The following is a 20,758-nucleotide window of genomic DNA, read 5'->3' as shown; positions in this document are numbered from 1 at the left end:
AGAGGCGGTGGCATAACACACATAGCTTTTGACAAACCCCTCTTTGTGTACCCTGACTTTTTTACGGATCACGAATTTTTATGCACACATACTTGCACATGCACTCGAATGAAACAGGTGTGCACGAAGAACGCGCGAATCAGCAATCATACTGTGTTCTTGTCGGTCTCAAATCATTGATGAGCGTACATAATGCATACCTGAATGATGCCGAGCGTGCCAGAGTGTGTTTTTATCTTTTTTAAGTGTTCAGAGGTCACAGTGCTTCCTCCCTCGAGCCTTTTCTCATCCCAGTGTCTTCCCCTTTTACGGGATTTTTGCATACCTGTCTTGTCAATGCTTATTGCTTTGGAAAAATTGTAAATGCTCATCAAGCTCACTGTTGTCTCCTTCAATCATCCATATATCCTGTGTGCCTCCACATTCACTGTCCGCTGTGTTCCTGGGGCCAATTTTTAAAGTCCCTGACGTGTGACGTCACCGGTTCTGTCTGTGTTCCAGTGTGTACCCAGCGGCCCATACGGGGCAACTCACCGCCGACACATATATTAAAGTCCCTGATGTGTGACGTCACCGGTTCTGTCTGTGTTCCAGTGTGTACCCAGCGGCCCATACGGGGCAACTCATCGCCGACACATACGAGTATATTAAAGTCCCTTATGTGTGACGTCACCTGTTCTGTCTGTGTTCCAGTGTGTACCCAGAGGCCCATACGGGGCAACTCACCGCCAACACATACATTGTATATTAACCCATACATACATTGTAATATACATTGTATACATTGTAATATACATTAATATACATTATACATATGGCTGCAGTCTTATACATATTGCAATATACATTGTAATATACATTATAATATACATTGTATATTAACACATACATTGTATATTAACCCGCGCGGGGCTGGGGGGTAAATTTTACCCCCCCTCGCGAATTTTTGCGATATCTCAAAAACGGCGGCGCGCAGCGCCGCCAAACTTTCAGTACCTTTTTTTTACATCAATTTGACACGTTCCCTGAAAATTTGAGCGAAATCCGTCGGAAAATTTTTGAGAAATTGACGTTTTAGTGACGTCATGTTCGCCATTTTCGCCTCAAAAACGGCAAAAGTTCAAACGCCGCTAACATCTTCATTTTTAAAGGAATCAAGACGTAACAAAAAAGGTTATACGTAATTTTACTTTGTCTATCAAATGGCTATCTCGGTTTTTTGAAAATTTTGGATTTTGGCCTAATTTTTTTCTAAAAAAACTGACTTTTTTGGGAAAATCATTATAAAATCCAAAATTTTGAGTCTATCGAAAAAACCGGAATATATGTCAGAGAAGTGGTCTATGTGCACCTACATACCAAATTTTAGAAGAATCAGTTCAAAAATGTGGGAGTTATTTAAACTTTTATGACATCACGACACACAAAAGTTTTGAAAAAATGACTTTTTGGGAAGTTCTAGACCTCGTACGGAAACAAAAATAGCACCATTCGATTCGCCGTGAAAAACTGCATCAGATAGACACCTTTTTAGGCCTTAACAACCAACTTCAAAATTTGACCTCACTTGACCTGACCTTGACCTGACCTCGACCTGAAATTCATCCAGAGGTGGTCCATATCACTTATTGAGTGTGCCTATTGAATTCTATGAGTAAAATGACCCATAAAACATGTGTCGCACATGCCCTTTTCTATATTTTGTTTTTTGGTGACCTGACCTGACCTGACCTGACCTTGACCTTGACCTCTAAATGATATTGTATGCAACGAATATTGTCTTGGTAGCCTAAGAACACGTTTTGGGCGATCAGTCTCAGTCCATTACTCCACTCTTCGGCAACTACGGTGCAAGGCCGATACTGTAGAAACTTGCAATTTGTACCCTTGACCTGACCTTGACCTTGACCTCAAACTTTAAATTAAGTACATGTTTTTAGTAGTTCGTGATGAGAGCTTTCGATTGGCGTTTGAATTTTCCAAATCGGACCATTAGTTCGGGAGATAACAGGGGGGGGTAAAATTTACCCCCCCAGCCCCGCGCGTTCGGCTGGAGACCCCAGCCCCGCGCGGGTTAAAGTCCCTGACATGTGACGTTACCTGTTCTGTCTCTGTTCCAGTGTATACCCAGCGGCCCATACGGGGCAGCTCACCGCCCACACATATATTAAAGTCCCTGATGTGTGACGTCACCTTTTCTGTCTTTGTTCCAGTGTATACCCAGCGGCCCATACGGGGCAACTGCCCGCCAACACATATATTAAAGTCCCTGATCTGTGACGTCACCTGTTTTGTCTGTGTTCCAGTGTGTACCCAACGGCCCATACGGGGCAACTCACCGCCGACACATATATATTAAAATCCCTGATGTGTGACGTCACGTGTTGTGTCTGTGTTTCAGTGTGTACCCAGCGGCCCATACGGGGCAACTCACCGCCGACACATTTATTAAAGTCCCTGATGTGTGACGTCACCTATTCTATCTGTGTTTCAGTGTGTACCCAGCGGCCCATACGGGGCAACTCACCGCCGACACATATATTAGAGTCCCTGATGTGTGACGTCACGTGTTCTCTCTGTGTTTCAGTGTGTACCCAGCGGCCCATACGGGGCAACTCACCGCCAACACATATATTAAAGTCCCTGATGTGTGACGTCACCTGTCCTGTCTGTGTTTCAGTGTGTACCCAGCGGCCCATACGGGGCAACTCACCGCCAACACATATATTAAAGTCCCTGATGTGTGACGTCACCTGTCCTGTCTGTGTTTCAGTGTGTACCCAGCGGCCCATACGGGGCAACTCACCGCCAACACATATATTAAAGTCCCTGACATGTGACGTCACCTGTTTTGTCTGTGTTTCAGTGTGTACCCAGCGGCCCATACGGGGCAACTCACCGCCAACACATATATTAAAGTCCCTGACATGTGACGTCACCTGTTCTGTCTGTGTTTCAGTGTGTACCCAGCGGCCCATACGGGGCAACTCACCGCCGACACATATATTAAAGTCCCTGACATGTGACGTCACCTGTTTTGTCTGTGTTTCAGTGTGTACCCAGCGGCCCATACGGGGCAACTCACCGCCGACACATATATTAAAGTCCCTGACATGTGACGTCACCTGTTTTGTCTGTGTTTCAGTGTGTACCCAGCGGCCCATACGGGGCAACTCACCGCCAACACTATGGATGGAACGAAACTGGAAGGTGCCGGCCGATGAAAGGGTGAGTAGGACTTCGTTGCCAGCGTTATTTATTTTATTGTGCCTTTGTTTCGGAATAACACATTGTTTGTTTATTGAAACTTCAGGGTACGCCGACTGCAATGGTGGTTTTGCGCCCGTAACGGTATTCAGCAGGGGTCGGCAAATGGTGGGGCATGCCCCCTTTGGGGGTAATGGCGCCCTTCGGCGGGGGGTAATGAGGGCCTCTGAGAAAGCCTCATCTTTTTTAGAATTAATGGCTCCCTTGATGGGACAAACATCGCAACTGTTGTGCCCCAGGATTCAAAGATTAGTCGAGGTCAAACGCACAAAGCATGAACTGATTAGCTGGCGCATGCCAATTTTCATGTAGCTGCTCACCATTCCGTACAGTCGTGGAAAGTAACTGTCATGTACCTACTAGCCGGCGCTCGTCTATTGGCGTTTTCACAGTCACTAACGCAAGGGAGAGGAGTCGTCCATTACACCCTGACCTGAGCATCTCGGTCTCTGAGCTGGAGCTTTGCAGAAAAATTGAGCGTGTTGCCCGTGAAGATAAGCAGCCGCTGCTACCCAATTTAAAGGTCGTTGGTCATTGGGTGACCTTCCATAGGTCAATAACAACTGCCGAGTTAATCGGGTCCTGCTGTAACTTCTTGAAGTGAGATTTTGTGGCCTGCCATGATCCCAAGAAAATCTCACAAATCAACGGTTATTTGGGTTAAGGTCATGCCATTTTCAGGACAGATAAAAATGATCGGCTCGATGGTACAGTTTTTTTTTCGTGATCCGACCCTTTTAACGTGATCTATTAACGTGATCTATTCTCGAAGAATACCCGCTACCCCTATACGTATGGGGGTTAACCCGCGCCCTGCTGGGGCTCCTGGATTTCCACGCCCTGCTGGAGATGGAGGTTGAACACCCCCTATTAACTTGGCTCCTGGGTCACTAGCGAAACGCCGTAGTCGGCGATCGAAAGAGCGTAAGAAATGATGAAGAAAAAACTATGGTCACCTTTTAGGTCAAATCAAAGGTCAGGTCACCAGAGGTCATCGAACGTAAAATTTCGCCAATTTCCAGGTCAACCTTTGACAATTTTCGACAAACTGGCCTATAGCTCAGGAAAGGATAGAGCTACAGCGCTGCGGAAAAACGCATTCGATAGCTCTCTTAACGTTTTTTCTGATGCCTGCCCTCAGATTCAAGCGAAGGTGGTTTAGCCTGCAGGAGACAAAAGCTACCAAAATGTACGATGCTTGCTGATAGTTTTTCTTAAATAACTTTTCACTCAAAACTTGCAAGAGCTCACTTTTATCAGCATCGTGATCCTCCCGTCGAGAAGCATCGAATGTTTTGTTGCACATCAGTCGATCCGTATCGTTGAGCTGAACACTTATAAGGCATTTTCATCGCTCTGGGATGCCTTTATCAAAAGTTATTAGCGAATAGCTGTTAGATACCATTCATGACCTGAAATGACCTCAGGGACATACAGCGGGGTTACGGGTGCAATTTTCCGGTTCAGCGGTCATCTTTACTTGTAAATAAGAGTGTCACAGTGTTAGGAATGACACTGGTCCAAAAGAGGCGCCTTTCAATTTTCTACCATTGACTTTGCGCCCTCTCCCATTGATAATGGGAGAGGGCGTGAAATTGACCTGAACTTTGGTCACCGACATCAAATCTCCGAGATACAAAATTTTGTACATGTTGTTGCCTTTATCAATTCCTGAAAGTTTGAAAGAGATCTGTCACTCAATGCAGCTAAAGTAGGCGTTGCAGTCTTTACTGAGGTGAGGTCACTTGACGTGATCGATCTGGTGACCTGACCTTGAGTGACTCTGGTCTGAAATATTCACAACATGTGCAGAAACGATGTATGATAAAATGTTCCAAAATGGTGGCGCTCCGTGCCAACGTTTTTGAGATATTTGCGAGAAACCGCAGGGGAGGGGCCTGCGGTTTCTCGCAGATATGGTACCTACCCAAAGAGTCACGGAAAAGTATGGAATTTCAGTAACATTGGTTGTATCACCAATGGTGTCTGGTAGGGTGGGGGTAATGGCCCTGCCTGGCGCCAAAAAAGGGGGCACGACCCCGGAGGACCTGCCGACCACTGGTATTCAGCAATTAATAGTCATTCATTTCCTTATAAGTCTGGTTTCTACAATTTCTATTTAGTACCAGCCTAAAATCAAACCAACACAAGTACCTACCCTCTATCTGCTCACATACTACATATATCAGCGACTCGCTTTGAGGGGACTTTTACTTCAACAACGAGCCTAGTGAGACAAAAAAAAAAATCAAACAAGTACTTTTGCTCCCATTTCTAAAACAAATCATTACTCTTTGATGGACACAAGCACTTCCCCTCTTCTTTGTCTTTCGATGCTTGTTGCTCTGTATCTGTAAACCTCTGTAAACAATTTGCGTCCCGTGACACATGCGTTCGTAATAGAAAACCTGTCATAAAAACTCCACATGTTGACTGGCATGTGACATGTCAGCACCGGCCACCGCTCAGTGCAGTTTCTATGTCACAGGGCAGGCCACCGTTTTTACAGTAAACAGTCCAGTGTGCCAGTTTGTAAACAGAGCCTACCGCCGAACCGCTGTGGGTTCAGATTTCAGTCGGCCTCTATGGACCATGCTCTACGCAGTGGCCGAGAGTCTGTGGCGCTGGTGAACTGAAGTCAGTGGTGGAATTGAGTTGGACTCGCAGGAACTGCAGACTGAAGTTGGCACGGTTTACGCCGATGTAGCTATTGTGGTGCCCAGGCGTCTAGAAGTTATTATTCTGAAGCTAAAACAGTTGGTCTGGGTGGCTTAAAATAATTGTCGTTATCTCGGAGAACCAGTGACGTAACCAGCAGTTGTGATCCACCAGTGCATGGGCGGCGCCACCGGGGGGGACGGGGGGGACAGGTCCCCCGCTATCGAAAGTTAGGGGGGTACAGTACCCCCCTATCGGCGAGGCCCGTTCAATAGTTGATAATAATGCATTATAGAGCTATCCGTGGCATTTAATGCATCGTTGGTTAATCAAGGCAGGTTCTGAATAAAGATTGCTGTTGGGATGCATCGCAGGGGTCCTGGCCATCTGCAAAAGGTGTGGAGCTGTGATGTCTGTAGTTATAAGGTGATCGGCAGGGCCTCGGGGATCGTGCCCCCTTTTTGGGGCGCCAGGCAGGGTTATTACTTATTACCTCCCCACCCCACTGCCAGACCCCATTGCCGATAAAACCAACCTGAAATTCCATTGATTTCCGTTACTATATGAAAATTTTCCATTCCTAATGAGTCAAATTCAAGCATGGCAGTTCTACCACAGGAACCATTTGAAATCTATGCCATTTAACCCCAGCACTTGTGGGGAGAAGTGTTCGGATAGATCACAGGCAGGACCAAAAAAGCACGCAGTAGCCCAAGACCTTATAATTGGATATAGCATCGGCTCCCTCTCGTCAAGGGGTTCGATAGCACTCGTTTTTTTTCTGCAAAACTAAGTTCGGTCGGCGGCCGAACGGCTGGGGGTCTAATCGAGCCCCCCATCCCTCCCCTTCTTACGTCAGCGGCTGTGAAAATGCCATTACCAGCTGTTGAAACATGGCAGTTGCTTTTGCATGAGTGCACGAAAGGGTTTTAGGTCCGTGATACGTGAAAGGTTCTACATGAAAATTGAGATACACCAGCTTATCAAATTGTGCTCACTGTGGTGCGCTCGGTTTTACCTTGACTAGTCTTTGAATTCTGGGGTGAAACAGACCAGTCAAGAAACCTGTTCCATAAGGAGAGCCACTAATGCTTAAGAGATGTGGGATGAGGTTTCCAGAGACCTTCATTACCTCCCAAAGGGGGTGCCCCGCCATTTGCCAATCCCTGCTGTAGTTGTTACGATTGGAGGGTGAATATGAGAACGATGCAGGTCGTGCCAGCTCGATCATGAACACAATGGTGCCGACATCACAGCTCTACTGCCATTTTTGACGAAGTTAATCAACAAGGACCGGAATCCTACCCTGGGGCATTTCACCTGCAGAGGTCGCCGGACCTGAGACCCTTTCACTCAATTTTTTCAACGGTGCATGCGCTCGTTTTTCCCGCGAAGCTCTTGGCAAGTAAAATCCATCAGAAAGTGTGATCTAATAACGGTTGGTGACCTTCTATGACCTAGCATGGCCTTTTGAGTGACCACCGATGACATGACCACTGACGGCTAGCCATTAGCTGCACCCTGCCCGTTGCATATGGATCAGGTGGTGATGTCATGATTCTGAAATTATATTGCAGTTTTGGCGCACTTGTCAGAGCAGAAGACATTCCCACTTTTCCTCCATGACTATGTATATGATGGTGAAGCCCTGAAGCTGACCAGACGTAAGATCGAAAATTTGAAAGTACGAAATGTAAGAATAGCTGGCACTGCTACTTATGCCTAAGCAATTCGCAGCTTGTAGGAAACCAGCTTTGAGTTGGCAAGACTGCAAATTTTGATTTAGAGGCAAGGATGCTTGAAAAGGTGATCGATCTTAGGTGTCCTAGGATAAGTTTGAAAACGGGATGCACCATTCGATGTGTTTTGGGCCTTGCCAAGTTTCGCGGCGTTACGTGCCTCGTTTTTTTTTTTTTTTTTGCATACACGATCAGTATCTACTTTTGGGATTTTCGATTTTCGGTCCCCGTCCCCCCCTATCGAAAACCCGTGGCGCCGCCCCTGCACCAGTGACGTCATCACTGTTAACTCTCGCACCGCCGCTCTGAAGACCCTGCCGCTGCGTCTGTAGCTACCTACCGTGCACAATGCAGGTGCCTCGTCTGTCGCTACTTCTACCTCTACTGCTGGATGTGGTAGCTGTGCACCCAACGCTGGCCCGCTACGAACCCACGTGGGAGTCCCTTGACTCGCGTCCCCTTCCGAGCTGGTATGATGAAGCCAAAGTGGGAATCTTCCTTCACTGGGGTGTGTTTTCCGTGCCTGCATTCGGCGGAGCCTGGTTCTGGAACTTCTGGCGTCAAGATAAGAAGCCAGAGTACGTGGAGTTTATGAGGAAGAACTACCGCAAGGGTTCACCTATGCCGACTTTGCGCCGCAGTTCCGAGCGGAGATGTTTGATCCAGAGCGCTGGGCGGAGATCTTCCAAAAGTCCGGAGCTAGGTATGTGGTGCTGACGGCCAAACATCACGAGGGGTTCACTCTCTGGAGTAGCCGAGCAGGTGGTCGTGGAACTGGAATGCAATGGATGTCGGTCCAAAGCGTGATCTCGTAGGCGATCTGGCGAAGGCCATCAGGAAGAGCACAGACCTGCGGTTCGGAGTGTATCACTCCCTGTACGAGTGGTTCAACCCGCTGTACCGGAACGACCGAGCGACCAACCGGAGTGACTTTGTGACCGGCAAGACGATCCCGGAGCTCCACGAGTTAGTGGAGACGTATCATCCGGACGTTGTCTGGTCAGCCGGAGACTGGGACGATTCTCCCGAGTACTGCACCTATAAAGAGTTCCTGGCGTGGCTCTACAACGATTCCCCAGTGCGGGAGACGGTGGTGACCAACGACCGCTGGGGGAAGGGGACCACCTGTCGCCACGGTGGCTTCCTCACCTGTAGCGATCGCTTCAACCCGGGACGTCTCATCTCGCGCAAGTGGGAGAACGCCTTCACCCTCGACCGCAACAAGTGGGCGTACCGTCGTCAGATGCAGCTCAAGGACGTCCTAAGCATGGAAGAACTCCTCGCAGAGTTGGTCTCAACGGTCAGCTGTGGAGGTAACGCCCTCATCAATGTCGGGCCGACTGCTGACGGACGCATCATTCCAACATTCGAAGAGCGCTTGACTCAGCTGGGCGAGTGGCTGAGCATCAACGGAGACGCCATCTATGGATCACGAGACGACATCTATGGCCATATATGGAGAACGACTCTCTCAATGGTGACGTGTGGTACACTCAGCGTCAAGGGGATGTGTTCGCCATCACACTCTCTTGGCCGGAGAATGGGAGCCTCGAGCTGGGTTCGGCGCCGAAGGAGTCGACTGGCTGTGAGCTCCTGGGCTATGGTGCGGTGAAGTGCGCCGAGGGCCGTGTTGAATTCCCTGGTCTGGTACAGGTCCGCGGTCGCTGGGCATGGGTGGTGAGGTTCACTGGCGTGAAAAAGGCCGGTGAAGGGGTAAAGGAGAAGATCGGCGAAATCCTGCCAAACATCGGTAACGAGTTACCGTGAAATGATAACAAGGAGGGTCTATGAAGGTTATCAACGCTTTTTTAGACGCGTAAAGCGAAGGTGATACTACTTGGGGAAGGTATGGGAGAATATTCTTAATATGTGAGCACCGAGGGAGAAGGCCGAAGAAGTTCGGTATGTGTTACGTCATTTTTCTTGTGTATCGAATATTATAACTGTGTTACCATTGTTGTCCTCAGCAGCATATATATGACGCTGAAATTAGCTGTATGTATGCCTACCGATAACCCATGTCAATAAACAAGCATTACTGGACAATGGTTTATTTGAAAACAATATATAGTATGTACAGGTCTCGCGGGTTTTAGCGGTAGGTTTTGCACCTAGAAAATTTAGGGTACTTCAGGCTATATCTTCGTCGTCTTAAGCTGTTAAGTGTTGAAGATGCGATCGACTTGTTGGTTCACAACTTGTTGTGAACCAACAAGTCGTAGATCAAGTGGTTGGACTTGTTGGCCATGATCGTGTAAAATGGCTTCATCGTAGATCGATTAGTTTCTGAGATATAACCGGAAATGTAAAAGTGCAAAACCCGCCGCTTAATCTCGCGAGAGCCGTACCTAGTTACCTAATATCATTGTCTGTCGAATTTCAGAATGCACGGGGAAGTAAAAAGGTCACGTCTAGCATCACAGCCATACAAGGTCCACTGTAATTGGCATGTTTTCTAATAAATGTTTTACAAAGGTTCATATATGCCTCGTTCGCTGCAACGAAATTCATCGCAGCTCACCAAAACCTTCCTTCAATCAATTGGAAATATCGCACTGTTTTGGCGGTAACCGCCGGAAGCAGCGTTACCAAGTTGATCTGACCAGCGGCGCCTAATAAAAGATCTCGTTATCATCGTATGAAGACCTGTCATGATTTTAACATGTGTACCTACTTAGCCACAGATACCCGTGAAACATAGTGAGATCTTGACAAAATCCTGCAACGGCTCTCAGCGCCATCTAGTGACGACCTCCCCAACTCTATGTTTCAGATTAACTCGCTCATTGTCCGAGCCACGGCCAAGGACAAAGACAATGACACAGTTACATTTGGCATACGCGCGTCCGAGTACCAGGACGGATCACACCTGTTCTACATCAACAACCGGACGGGAGTCGTCTACCTGGCGGCCAACCTCAGTGACAAGGTACAGTCCACAGCAGAAGTAATGTGTGGTTTCAGTCATGGGTATGTTCTGCTTCTGAAGCTTAGGAACGATTAGCCAGACTACAATGAAACTTCGAATGTAGCTTATATGTATCGTCACCCTTGCAGCTGCAACTTTAGCTATTGACATCTTCTTTTCGATCACTCCGCATTAAACAATCGCCAGTCAAAGCCAACCGTTGAGATTGGTAAAACCCTACATTACTTTAGCGGTGGGCTGTACGTGGAGATGGAGATCCCGGGTCTTAGTGAGTAAGCACTCTCCGACTTGATGTGTCCTTGAGACACCTAACAACCAGCAATTCCACCTGTTGCTAGTCATTTGACCCGTGGGAGTTCATCTGCCTCCTGAACAGACCCTAACGTGACTAGATGTAGTAGACAGCAAGATTCCATTTGAATTGCTGATTTTGGCTCATAGACCTATTTTCTACTTTCAGCCCCATTTATCGTAATGAGGCGAACTCATTGTTACATCGGTACAACTTTTGATGACACACAATCCTTGTTTTTTTTTTCTCCTGCTCGCTCGAAAGATGATGAAATTTGCATGCATGCCTATGGGTGAAGGGAGATTCTACCGCCGTGGTGACGTCACGGTAAAGGGATTCTGGAGCTCGTGAACGGAGCTGGTAGACAGTGCTGAGAGTTATAAGTGTCCAACTGCACGTTTCCAGCACATCCTCTTGTTAGGTAGACGGCCAGTACCTACTGCCTCTACTTCTCATCGCACGTACGGCAACAACTTCAACACCGTAACTTCACTCTGTAGACTCTAGAGCCACCTGATTGTGCATGCAGATCAATAGCCTGAGTGTCTGATTTTCCAACATCGTCGCCCCCCAGGTGGACAACCAGTACTACCTGTACGTCACGGCTTCCGACAGCAACGGCGCCCAGGTCTCCAACGAGGTCTGGGTGGAAATCCTTCCCCCAGCCGGGGATAGAGACGAGTTCGAGCCTCTACCCACGAGGAATACCCGGCCGCAGCTGCCGCCTAACCTCAACCAGCCGCGGCCCGGGGGAGGGGTCATACCCGTACTGCCGCCAGAGTTCGCCAGGTGAGGGGGCTGGATGGGCTGAGGTAATACTGTGGAGCGGGGGGAGGGGTCATACCCGTCTTGCCACCAGAGTTCGCCAGGTGAGGGGGCTGAGTGGGGTGAGGAAATGCTGTGAAGCGGGGGCGGGGTCATACCCGTACTGCCACCAGAATTCGCCAGATGAGGGGGCTGAATGGGGCTGAGGAAATACTGTGAAGCGGGGGGGGGGCGGGGTCATACCCGTCCTGCCGCCAGAGTTCGCCAGGTGAGGGGCTGGATGGGCTGAGGTAATACTGTGGAGCGGGGGGCGGGGTCATACCCGTCTTGCCACCAGAGTTCGCCAGGTGAGGGGGCTGAGTGGGGTGAGGAAATGCTGTGAAGCGGGGGCGGGGTCATACCCGTACTGCCACCAGAATTCGCCAGGTGAGGGGGCTGAATGGGCTGAGGAAATACTGTGAAGCGGGGGGCGGGGTCATACCCGTCCTGCCGCCAGGTGAGGGGGCTGAATGGGCTGAGGAAATACTGTGAAGCGGGGGGCGGGGTCATACCCGTCCTGCCGCCAGGTGAGGGGGCTGAATGGGGTGAGGAAATGCTGTGGAGCGGGGGCGGGGTCATACCCGTACTGCCGCCAGGTGAGGGGGCTGAATGGGGTGAGGAAATGCTGTGAAGCGGGGGGAGGGGGAGGGGTCATACCCGTACTGCCGCCAGAGTTCACCAGGTGAGGGGGTTGAATGGGCTGAGGAAATGCTGTGGAGCCGTGGTAGGTGGATGGATTTAGTCAGCTTAACCGCAATGTATGGAGAAATAGCCACTGAAGAGGACTAGCCCCAGATCAGCAAACGCGTGGATTTGGTGTCTGTCACGGAACTCGGCATAAAAAATCTCAGCTCATTCTTGTAGGCCGTTTATAACTCAAACTTGAACCACGGCACAGAAAACACGGCACACCGCCGCCATCAAAACCAGAAACCACGGCACACCGCCGCCATCAACACCAGAAACCACGGCACACCGCCGCCATCAAAACCAGAAACCACGGCACACCGCCGCCATCAACACACACACCAAACTCCAACCCGACCAAGCTATCGAAAAACCCGACTCCCGAACCTTCGGGCCGCCGCTCGCCCCCGGCCGTCCGTCAGCTGACCGCCGGAGGCGACCAATCCGAGCCCGCAGACGCCGTCTCTCGGCAGCACCGACTGAATCAGACGGTCAGCGCCGATCGAGGCGACCTCTATTCGTCGGCATCACCAATAATTCCCGAAAGAGGCGCCTAAATCAGTAACAGTGTCGATGCATCAACAAGAAAATATACCTATTATTAAAGCAAATAACCAAGGAGTCCGTCTTCACTTGTAAATGATATTTTACGTCTATAGTTAGAATACGTGTAACCATTGGCATAGATCCTCGCCCTTGCACACCGTACCTGAATTCTGATTGGTGGATTTTGTGACCTTGACAGGCCGCCGCCGAGGGAGCCGCCAATCAGAACCACGGAGCAGCTTCAGGTCACCACCGGTAAGTAGTCAGCTCAGCTAGAGTTTCGGCAGTTATTTATTGCTGTAGATATGCCCCAGTTTATGGTAAACCGTTCCTTTTCGTCTAGTTCTAATGTCCAGACAGTTGTAGGTAGTTTCGAATTGAACTAATTAGGTATGTAATTTGAGCCAAGCGCACAAACTGGTCAGTCAGCTAAATGACAAACTGGTCAACTACAATGATAGCGTTCCAGATTGACTCATATAAGTTGACAGCCTAAATGGCTCGTTCACTGAGCTTCAATTTATTAATTGATAATTAAGCTGACAGAACAATCATTGGGTCTGTATCGCACTGCCACAAGTCTATTGCAGTCAGTCTTTCCACTCTTTTATTCTACCATTGCTCCAACTAAAATATCAACCTCGCCTTTTCTCGCCCGCAGAGACCACGGCAGCGCCCACTGCGACTGCAGCGCCTCCAGCGGCGACAGAGGACACTGGCGACTCGGCGTTTGATGTCACACCGCTGGTGGTGACACTGGTGGTGCTGCTGGTGCTGGTGCCCACTGTCGTGTACGGCTTCCACTTCTTCAAGAAGCGGCGTCAACAGGCCAAGAACAGGAGCCTCAAGGCCGGAAACGTGAGTATGAAGGGTGTTAGCTTGACATGGAATAAGTATTGACTGACAGTGAGCAGACCTTTCACAGTTATGCTTATTCATTTTCGCAAGGCTTTGTAGCATCCCAATGGCCGACCTCCCGTCACTCGTTCCATGTAACGTAACGTCACCACTTAACATTTCATTTCTATGATAATGCCACCTGTCGTCGTTCCATCACAACTTCACCTCCGAACGCTGTACATTTATCATAACGCCACCTCCCGACGTTCCCTTTTAATGATATCCCCGTCGTAATTTCTCTGTTATAACGCAACCTCCTGTTGTTCCATTTCCATTATAATGCCACCTTCCGTCGCTCCATTATAACATCTCTCGTCGTTCCATTTCCATTATAACGCCACCCTGTCGTTTTCAGTTCTCGATCGAGTTCCAGCGCCGTTCGGGCCTCTCTCAGACGTCTGACAAGGCGCTGGACGAGCCCAGCAGCACCTGGAGACACTTTGACTCCAAGGGAATCGACGCCACTAAATGGGTACGTAACGGTCACTGACTCCAAGGGAATCGACGCCTCCAAATGGATACTCACTTTGACTCAAAATAAATCGGTGCCTCTAAATGGGTACGTAACGGTCTCTTTGACTCACCTTAAGTAGCATAACGGCAACTTTGCCCCAAGATATTGATGTAGCTCAATGATTAGCATTGACACTTTGATCCCAATGGCACTTTGTCCCAAAGACATGGATGCCACAGGGACAAGAGTGACTGCAGAATAACGCTCATTCGCTTCTTGCAAACTGACAACATTCTTTTTCTTATAAGTGATAATGGTGACATAAACAGACAGAAACAAGCAGGGCTTGGTTTCACTATCCTTGCGGTCTTTTTAGGCTCATGTGTGTACTTGTATATCATCGCTGCCTCGCTGTGCCCGTTCTCGTCTATCTAACGATCAAACTTAACCGCATCAATGCGCTCCATTCCCACAGAATCTCGGCCACACGAACCTCTCGTTTGTATCGACCACCTCTGCGTCCGGAGATAGCGGCCCAGACAAGAAGTGGGAATTCCCGCGCCATCACCTGCGCATTCTGCACCAGCTGGGCGAGGGATGCTTCGGGCAAGTCTGGAAGGTCGAAGCACTGGATATGACCGGTGAGTTTTGTCAGAGTTTTTTTCTACGGGGTTTAGAGGGGCGGGGTTGGTGCTTGGGGTTGGTGGGGCGATTTTGTAGGAATGGGGTTTGCAGAGATGGGGTTTGGACTTGGAGGAACAGGGTTTGGAGGAATGAAGTTTGGAGGAACAGGGTTTGGAGGGGTGAGGTTTCTTTGGATGGGGGTTCGGTTGGATAGGGATCGGAGAAACGGGATTTAGAGGGACGGTGTTTGGAGGGACGGAGTTTATACGGACTGCTTTGGTGCGATGATTTTGTAGGAACGGGTTTAAATGGATTTGGTTTGGAGGGACGGGTGAGGGACGTTTTCTAGAGAACCGGGTTTAGTGTTACGTACCTCAGTAGGACGAGGTTAATGTAGTGGTATTCTCCTTCCATGTTCCCAAAAGAACTATAAACATGAGCTCTAGGAGCTCTGGCCTCTTCCCCGTACGTGACCGTCCCTCCATCGCTGTCTACATCACGTCTCGTCTATCGTCACGTGAGTTCTCACTTCTCTTTACCACCATTTCCACCACATTCAGAAGTGGGGGCTAAGAGATAAACACCAACGCAGGCTCCCTTCAATATCCTGAAAAGAACCGCAAGCAGCGGGTGAAAACCGCTGATCGCTGTCTTTCTGTATGTCAACTCCCTTCACTACTGGCGGACCCAGCCCAGAGTTTTTTTTTTGGGGGGGGGGGGGAGCAAACCATAGCAATTAATTGGTTCTTTACATGCACCGCCCTAAGTGTAATGTTGAATTTATGCCGTTTGGGAGGGGCAATTGTCCTATTTCCCTCCTCTGGATCTGCCACTGCCCTTCACCAGGCACCGTCTCCATCACATTCAGGAGTGGAGGGCTAGGGGGTAAAAGACCAACGCAGGGTTCCTTCAATATCATGAACAGAACCGCAAACAGTGGGTAAAAACCGCTGATCGTTGACTATGTCAAATCCCTTCACCACCTTCTTCATCACGTTCAGGCGTGGAGGGCGTCAGCACGGTGGCGGTGAAGACGCTGAAGGAGGCGGCCGGTGAGAAGGAGCGCCGGGACCTGCTGCAGGAGATGGAGATGATGAAGCTGCTCGACCCGCACCCGAACGTCGTCACCATGCTCGGCTGCTGCACCGAAAAAGGTACGGGGATGGCTGATTATAGGTACATGACAGATTGGATAGTGATGTAAATAATAACACCAATTACTACAAATAAAATGTATTAAAAAAAAACACACACACACAAAACGTTTTCGGTTAAAACAACCTTGTTAACTGTGTAGGCCAACTATATAATAATCGAATGTATAACCGAAACATAAGTTGATAAAGTTAACCCTCGCCCTGGCAGGGCATTTTTCATAACACGGCCTGGCAGGGGGGGGGGGTCGATGCGATCCCCCCCCCCCTTCGCGATTGGCTCCTATGGCACCTAGCAACACCAAATTTAGTAGGTAAGTGGGCCCCCTGGAGTTCTCGCCCCTGTGCAAATTTGGTTGCTCTAGGTCAATATTTAGGGTTTTTTGGGGGTATAAATGTAAAAATTTCGCTAAAAAAATGGTCAAAATTTTCCCCTTATAACTTTTGATCTAATTAAGATAGAGCAAAAAGAAAAGCACCAGTGAACTCAGCACGTCAAGGCGCGTCGAATGATATACTTTTTAGTTTGCTTAATTGTACTTAAAGTTTTTCTTAAATTTTAAGTAAACTTGAATTAATAAATTAAGTTCAAGCTAACCAAATTGCATCATATCGCATATCATTCGATTCGGCTGATCACCAGGAACACAATGATACCATTTTTTAAGCTCTAGCGTCATTATGTGCCAAGTTATTGGCAAAAACGTCATTTGACCTCAGTTGACCTCATTTGACCTGACCCATGGATAAGTACACCAAACAAAGAAGCACCAAGTGACCTGCTGTTAAGTACTGTGGTTTCAAAGCACAAAAGTGATGGAACGAAGCGGATATCTCCAGTATTTTCCGAATTTAGTATTTCCAATAGGCTTAACATTACGACGTAATGACCTCGGCTCTAACTGACCTCAGGTCAGTGACCTCAAAAACCCGAACTATATGTTATACAACTCGGTGAACTTAGCACATCCTGAAAGTTTGAAGGAAATCAGTAAAAAAATGTGAGTTGGACAGGTGCAAAAAGAACATTGAAATTTGACCATGACCTTGTACCGGTTTTTCTGAGCTAGTGACCTGACCCAAGGTCACCCGGACCTGAAATTTTTAGGTAATATGTAAAAAGGTTGCTTCATAGGCTGTGCCAAATTTTGCGGCGCTGCGCGTCGCCGTTTTTACGTTATCTTTGAAAAACCTTAGGGGGGGGTCGCATCGACCCCCCCCCCCCTGTCAGGGCGAGGGTTAAAGAAATATAAGCCATAAGAAATATAAGTTGTGTTTTTGAATATATTTGGTTTGTAGTAATTGGTTTATTATTTACATCATTATCCAGTACGGTGAAGGGCTTAGCGTTAACAAATGTGCGCCACTCCGTCGAAAAAGGTACGGGGATGCGCGGATAATGTGATGGTAGGTATGTCCTGCTGCACAGAAAAGGGTACGAGGATAATGTGATTGGGATGTGTGATACTGCACAGAAAAACGTACAGAGAAAGGTGTGGTGTGGGTAGCTTACCCATGTGATGCTCAACCGAAAAAAGGTTCGCTCGAAGGAATCGTGCGATATGAATGTGTGCTGTTGCGCCGAAAAAGACATTCGGTTCCTCGATCATGCTATGCTAAGGTTCCTTATAAGACCATACCAACTCTTGTTTTTGTCCCTTGACAATTAAACAGGAGCACCCCAGCACTGTTCTAATGAGTGTCTGTATGTCACATAGATGCTAACTAAGTCATCTTTGAAACAACATTTTCATTATTGCATTTAACTTGTTTCAATATGTAATGTAGGTATCGATCGCACTGAACACCTCTTTTGAAATGCCGTTGAAGTGTTGTGACCGTTCCATTCGAAATGATACGCTCTGTCGTTCGCCATTACCTACTCGCCCATCCTCCCTTCAAGATGAAACCAACATATTGACAACTTTTTCTCACATTTTTTCATTCTCTCTTTGCCAGACCCCATCTTCCTGATTATGGAGTACGTCAGCCGCGGCAAGCTACAGACCTACCTACGGGAGTCGCGGACGCCCAATGACTACAACAATCTACACGGGCCGTCTGCCATGCTGACGTCACGGGATCTGACCACATTCGCTCACCAGGTGGCGCGCGGAATGCACTACCTGACCGAGAAGGGGGTGAGTGAACCGAGGAGAGAGGAGAGAGAGAGAGAGAGAGAGAGAGAGAGAGAGAGAGAGAGAGAGAGAGAGAGAGAGAGAGAGAGAGAGAGAGAGAGAGAGAGAGAGAGAGAGAGAGAGAGAGAGAGAGGAGAGAGAGAGAGAGAGAGAGAGAGAGAGAGAGAGAGAGAGAGAGAGAGAGAGAGAGAGAGAGAGAGAGAGAGAGAGAGAGAGAGAGAGAGAGAGAGAGAGAGACAGAGACAGAGAGAGAGAGAGAGAGAGAGAGAGAGAGACAGAGAGAGAGAGACAGAGAGAGAGAGACAGAGAGAGACAGAAAAGAGACAGAGACAGAGACAGAGGGGGCAGGTAGGGGTCGAACTCACGGTGTTTGCTAGTCGTCAAGAGGCGGTCAATGTAACGAGGGAGGGCAGGGGGTTAAAAGTCACGTGCTAAATAAGCAATCAGTTTCTTTTTAAAAGGACTTGGTCACCGCCTTTAAGACACACATAATCGCTTGCACCACCTATCTCGTGTTTTAATATGGCAGAATGTAAGCTAGCTAACTTATCGTCCCTTAACGCCTTTGCGCGTTGTGACACGTACTTCGAAACCCCATGATAACAAATACCTACTGCTCTTGTTTTGCTCATTCCTCACAAATGACGTCACTGGTTTTATTTCGCCGCCAGATCATCCACCGTGATCTGGCCGCCCGTAATGTGCTGGTCTCCGAGGAAAGGGTCTGCAAGGTGGCAGACTTTGGCTTCGCACGGGACATCATCGCCAGCCATGTGTACGAGAGGAAAACAGAGGGCCGCCTACCCATCAGGTGAGCAGAGACATCTATCGGGAGGATTGGTTACTACGCGGTTACGCTGCCTGTCTACGTGGTTATAATGGTAGTGGAGCTACGCGCTTGTGTGGTTAGGTACTGGTTACACTATATAAATGATTTTGGGCGATTACAACACACGCGCACTGTGGTAGGTAGGTGCTGTGCTGTGACGGGGTCGGGATGCATGTGATTTACCGACATATGTTCTATAATAAGGTCTCTGCGATTGGTGCCTGACGTCTGTTGAATTTTCTTTGATCACTCATATCGAGAACAGTCAAGGTCTACTTTAGGCCCCAAGCTGACCTTTCCCGGTTTTCTGTCCACTTATAAGGTCATCGTACCCCTAATGACGTCACTATGCGTTTCACAGGTGGATGGCCCCGGAGAGTCTGTACGACAACATCTTCACGGCCAAGAGTGACGTATGGAGCTTCGGCATCCTGTTGTGGGAGATCGTCACGCTAGGTGAGGATCTGCTTGCTACCCTTATAGTGGTCACGTTATATGCTAGCCTAATTGTTCGTAAAGACACACAACCTTCAGTTTTCTTTTGTCAGCAATCATATCGGACTCTTGCTATTAAAGCTAGTCATACGATGTGAGGAGCTGCTGGGGCCTCCGACCATGATTTGACAGCAAGAACTTGACACCCAACGTCTCCTTCTAGTGTAGCAGATGGATTTGTAGCACTTGCTGATTGGGTACCTGCGAGGTCTGTACTGTATGCCTATTAGAACCACCTCTGATAAAACCCGCCATCGTTGGCATCCTACTGTGGTGAAGACTTGCACATCAGGCAAGCACTGTTTAGGTTATCACCCTCGGTGGGGAGTTGACACATTCGGCACCCACCCACTTGTGGAGACTGTTAGCACTAGGTAGGAACCTTTGGCGCAGGCTTAGCAGCTCTTTTAGAAAGGTCCTGGCACTGTCTGTATCCTTTCATCCTCCTGTAGGACATTGTCATCAAAGTGAGAGCGATGCACCTGCACATAGCCTGATAAGAGAGACGAGGCACAAAACAGCATCAGAACTGGTCAGATTGCTTGACTAGAACTTCGTTCATCCAGAGGTAACATTGCTCCCGGGTTTTACATATGATACGACCTCCCCTGAGCTAAAAACAGGTTCCTTACTTGTCTGTGACACGTGACAGTGCCCTCCTATAGTCCGTTAACACGACTTCCTTTTTAGGTGACCTCCCCAGGCGTACGAGTGAACTCGCCCGTAACCTGCCCCCTCATTTCGCCCCCAGGCTCCACCCCGTACCCGGGCATGTCCGCTCAGGAGGTGATGAAGAAGGTTCGAGAAGGATATCGCCTGGACAAGCCGGAGCACTGCAGAAGGGAGCTCTTCAACCTTATGGTGAGGACTGCAGTCGGGCCTTCATGTGGACTAGCCTAGTGGTAGTGACGTAACCTAGGATGAGGACGCTGCTTGGACGAAGGTGATGATGCAGCCATTTTGCGTTAGGACTAAGGATGATGAATGATCCCACAATCGTAGAGCCATGGGACTCTTGGCGACAAAGTCGGGCAACCCAATTGTTCCAGCCTTTTGTGCCTGCTGCTTAAGATCGGGTTACCAGGAAAAAGGGTTGTCCCCTTTGTCAGAACGTCAAGTACCTATGTTGCTACGAAACTTGCATTGCACTAGCAATGATTTTATGGTTGTGTTTCGCCCCGAAAAGTAAAAACCCTCAAGCCTGTCCCCGATCCTCCTCCTATCCCGTCGGCATTGCCGTGA

The 20,758-nt window shown here is 48.6% G+C and overlaps 1 protein-coding gene and 1 pseudogene across 1 annotated transcript in view; both read left to right on the top strand.

Moving 5' to 3' along the window:
* The window catches only part of LOC122372927 (tyrosine kinase receptor Cad96Ca-like), a 31,628-nt gene that overhangs the window by 9,315 nt on the left and 1,555 nt on the right, over positions 1-20,758 (top strand). Inside the window, exons 2-13 of the mRNA XM_043350611.1 lie at positions 3,146-3,228; positions 10,438-10,593; positions 11,460-11,674; positions 13,122-13,177; positions 13,584-13,780; positions 14,178-14,294; positions 14,752-14,917; positions 15,902-16,054; positions 18,014-18,195; positions 18,864-19,003; positions 19,383-19,477; positions 20,268-20,377. Coding sequence (XP_043206546.1) covers positions 3,193-3,228; positions 10,438-10,593; positions 11,460-11,674; positions 13,122-13,177; positions 13,584-13,780; positions 14,178-14,294; positions 14,752-14,917; positions 15,902-16,054; positions 18,014-18,195; positions 18,864-19,003; positions 19,383-19,477; positions 20,268-20,377 — 1,623 coding nt within the window. The 5' untranslated portion in view covers positions 3,146-3,192. The remainder of the gene's footprint in view (positions 1-3,145; positions 3,229-10,437; positions 10,594-11,459; positions 11,675-13,121; positions 13,178-13,583; positions 13,781-14,177; positions 14,295-14,751; positions 14,918-15,901; positions 16,055-18,013; positions 18,196-18,863; positions 19,004-19,382; positions 19,478-20,267; positions 20,378-20,758) is intronic.
* LOC122372928 lies at positions 7,962-9,666 on the top strand (annotated as a pseudogene).

Source organism: Amphibalanus amphitrite, unplaced genomic scaffold, assembly GCF_019059575.1.
Source record: "Amphibalanus amphitrite isolate SeventyFive unplaced genomic scaffold, NRLGWU_Aamphi_draft 001419F_arrow, whole genome shotgun sequence".
Classification (NCBI taxonomy): domain Eukaryota; kingdom Metazoa; phylum Arthropoda; class Thecostraca; order Balanomorpha; family Balanidae; genus Amphibalanus; species Amphibalanus amphitrite.
The sequence above is the reverse complement of the archived record's forward strand: the minus strand, read 5'-3'. Positions and strand labels throughout refer to the sequence as shown.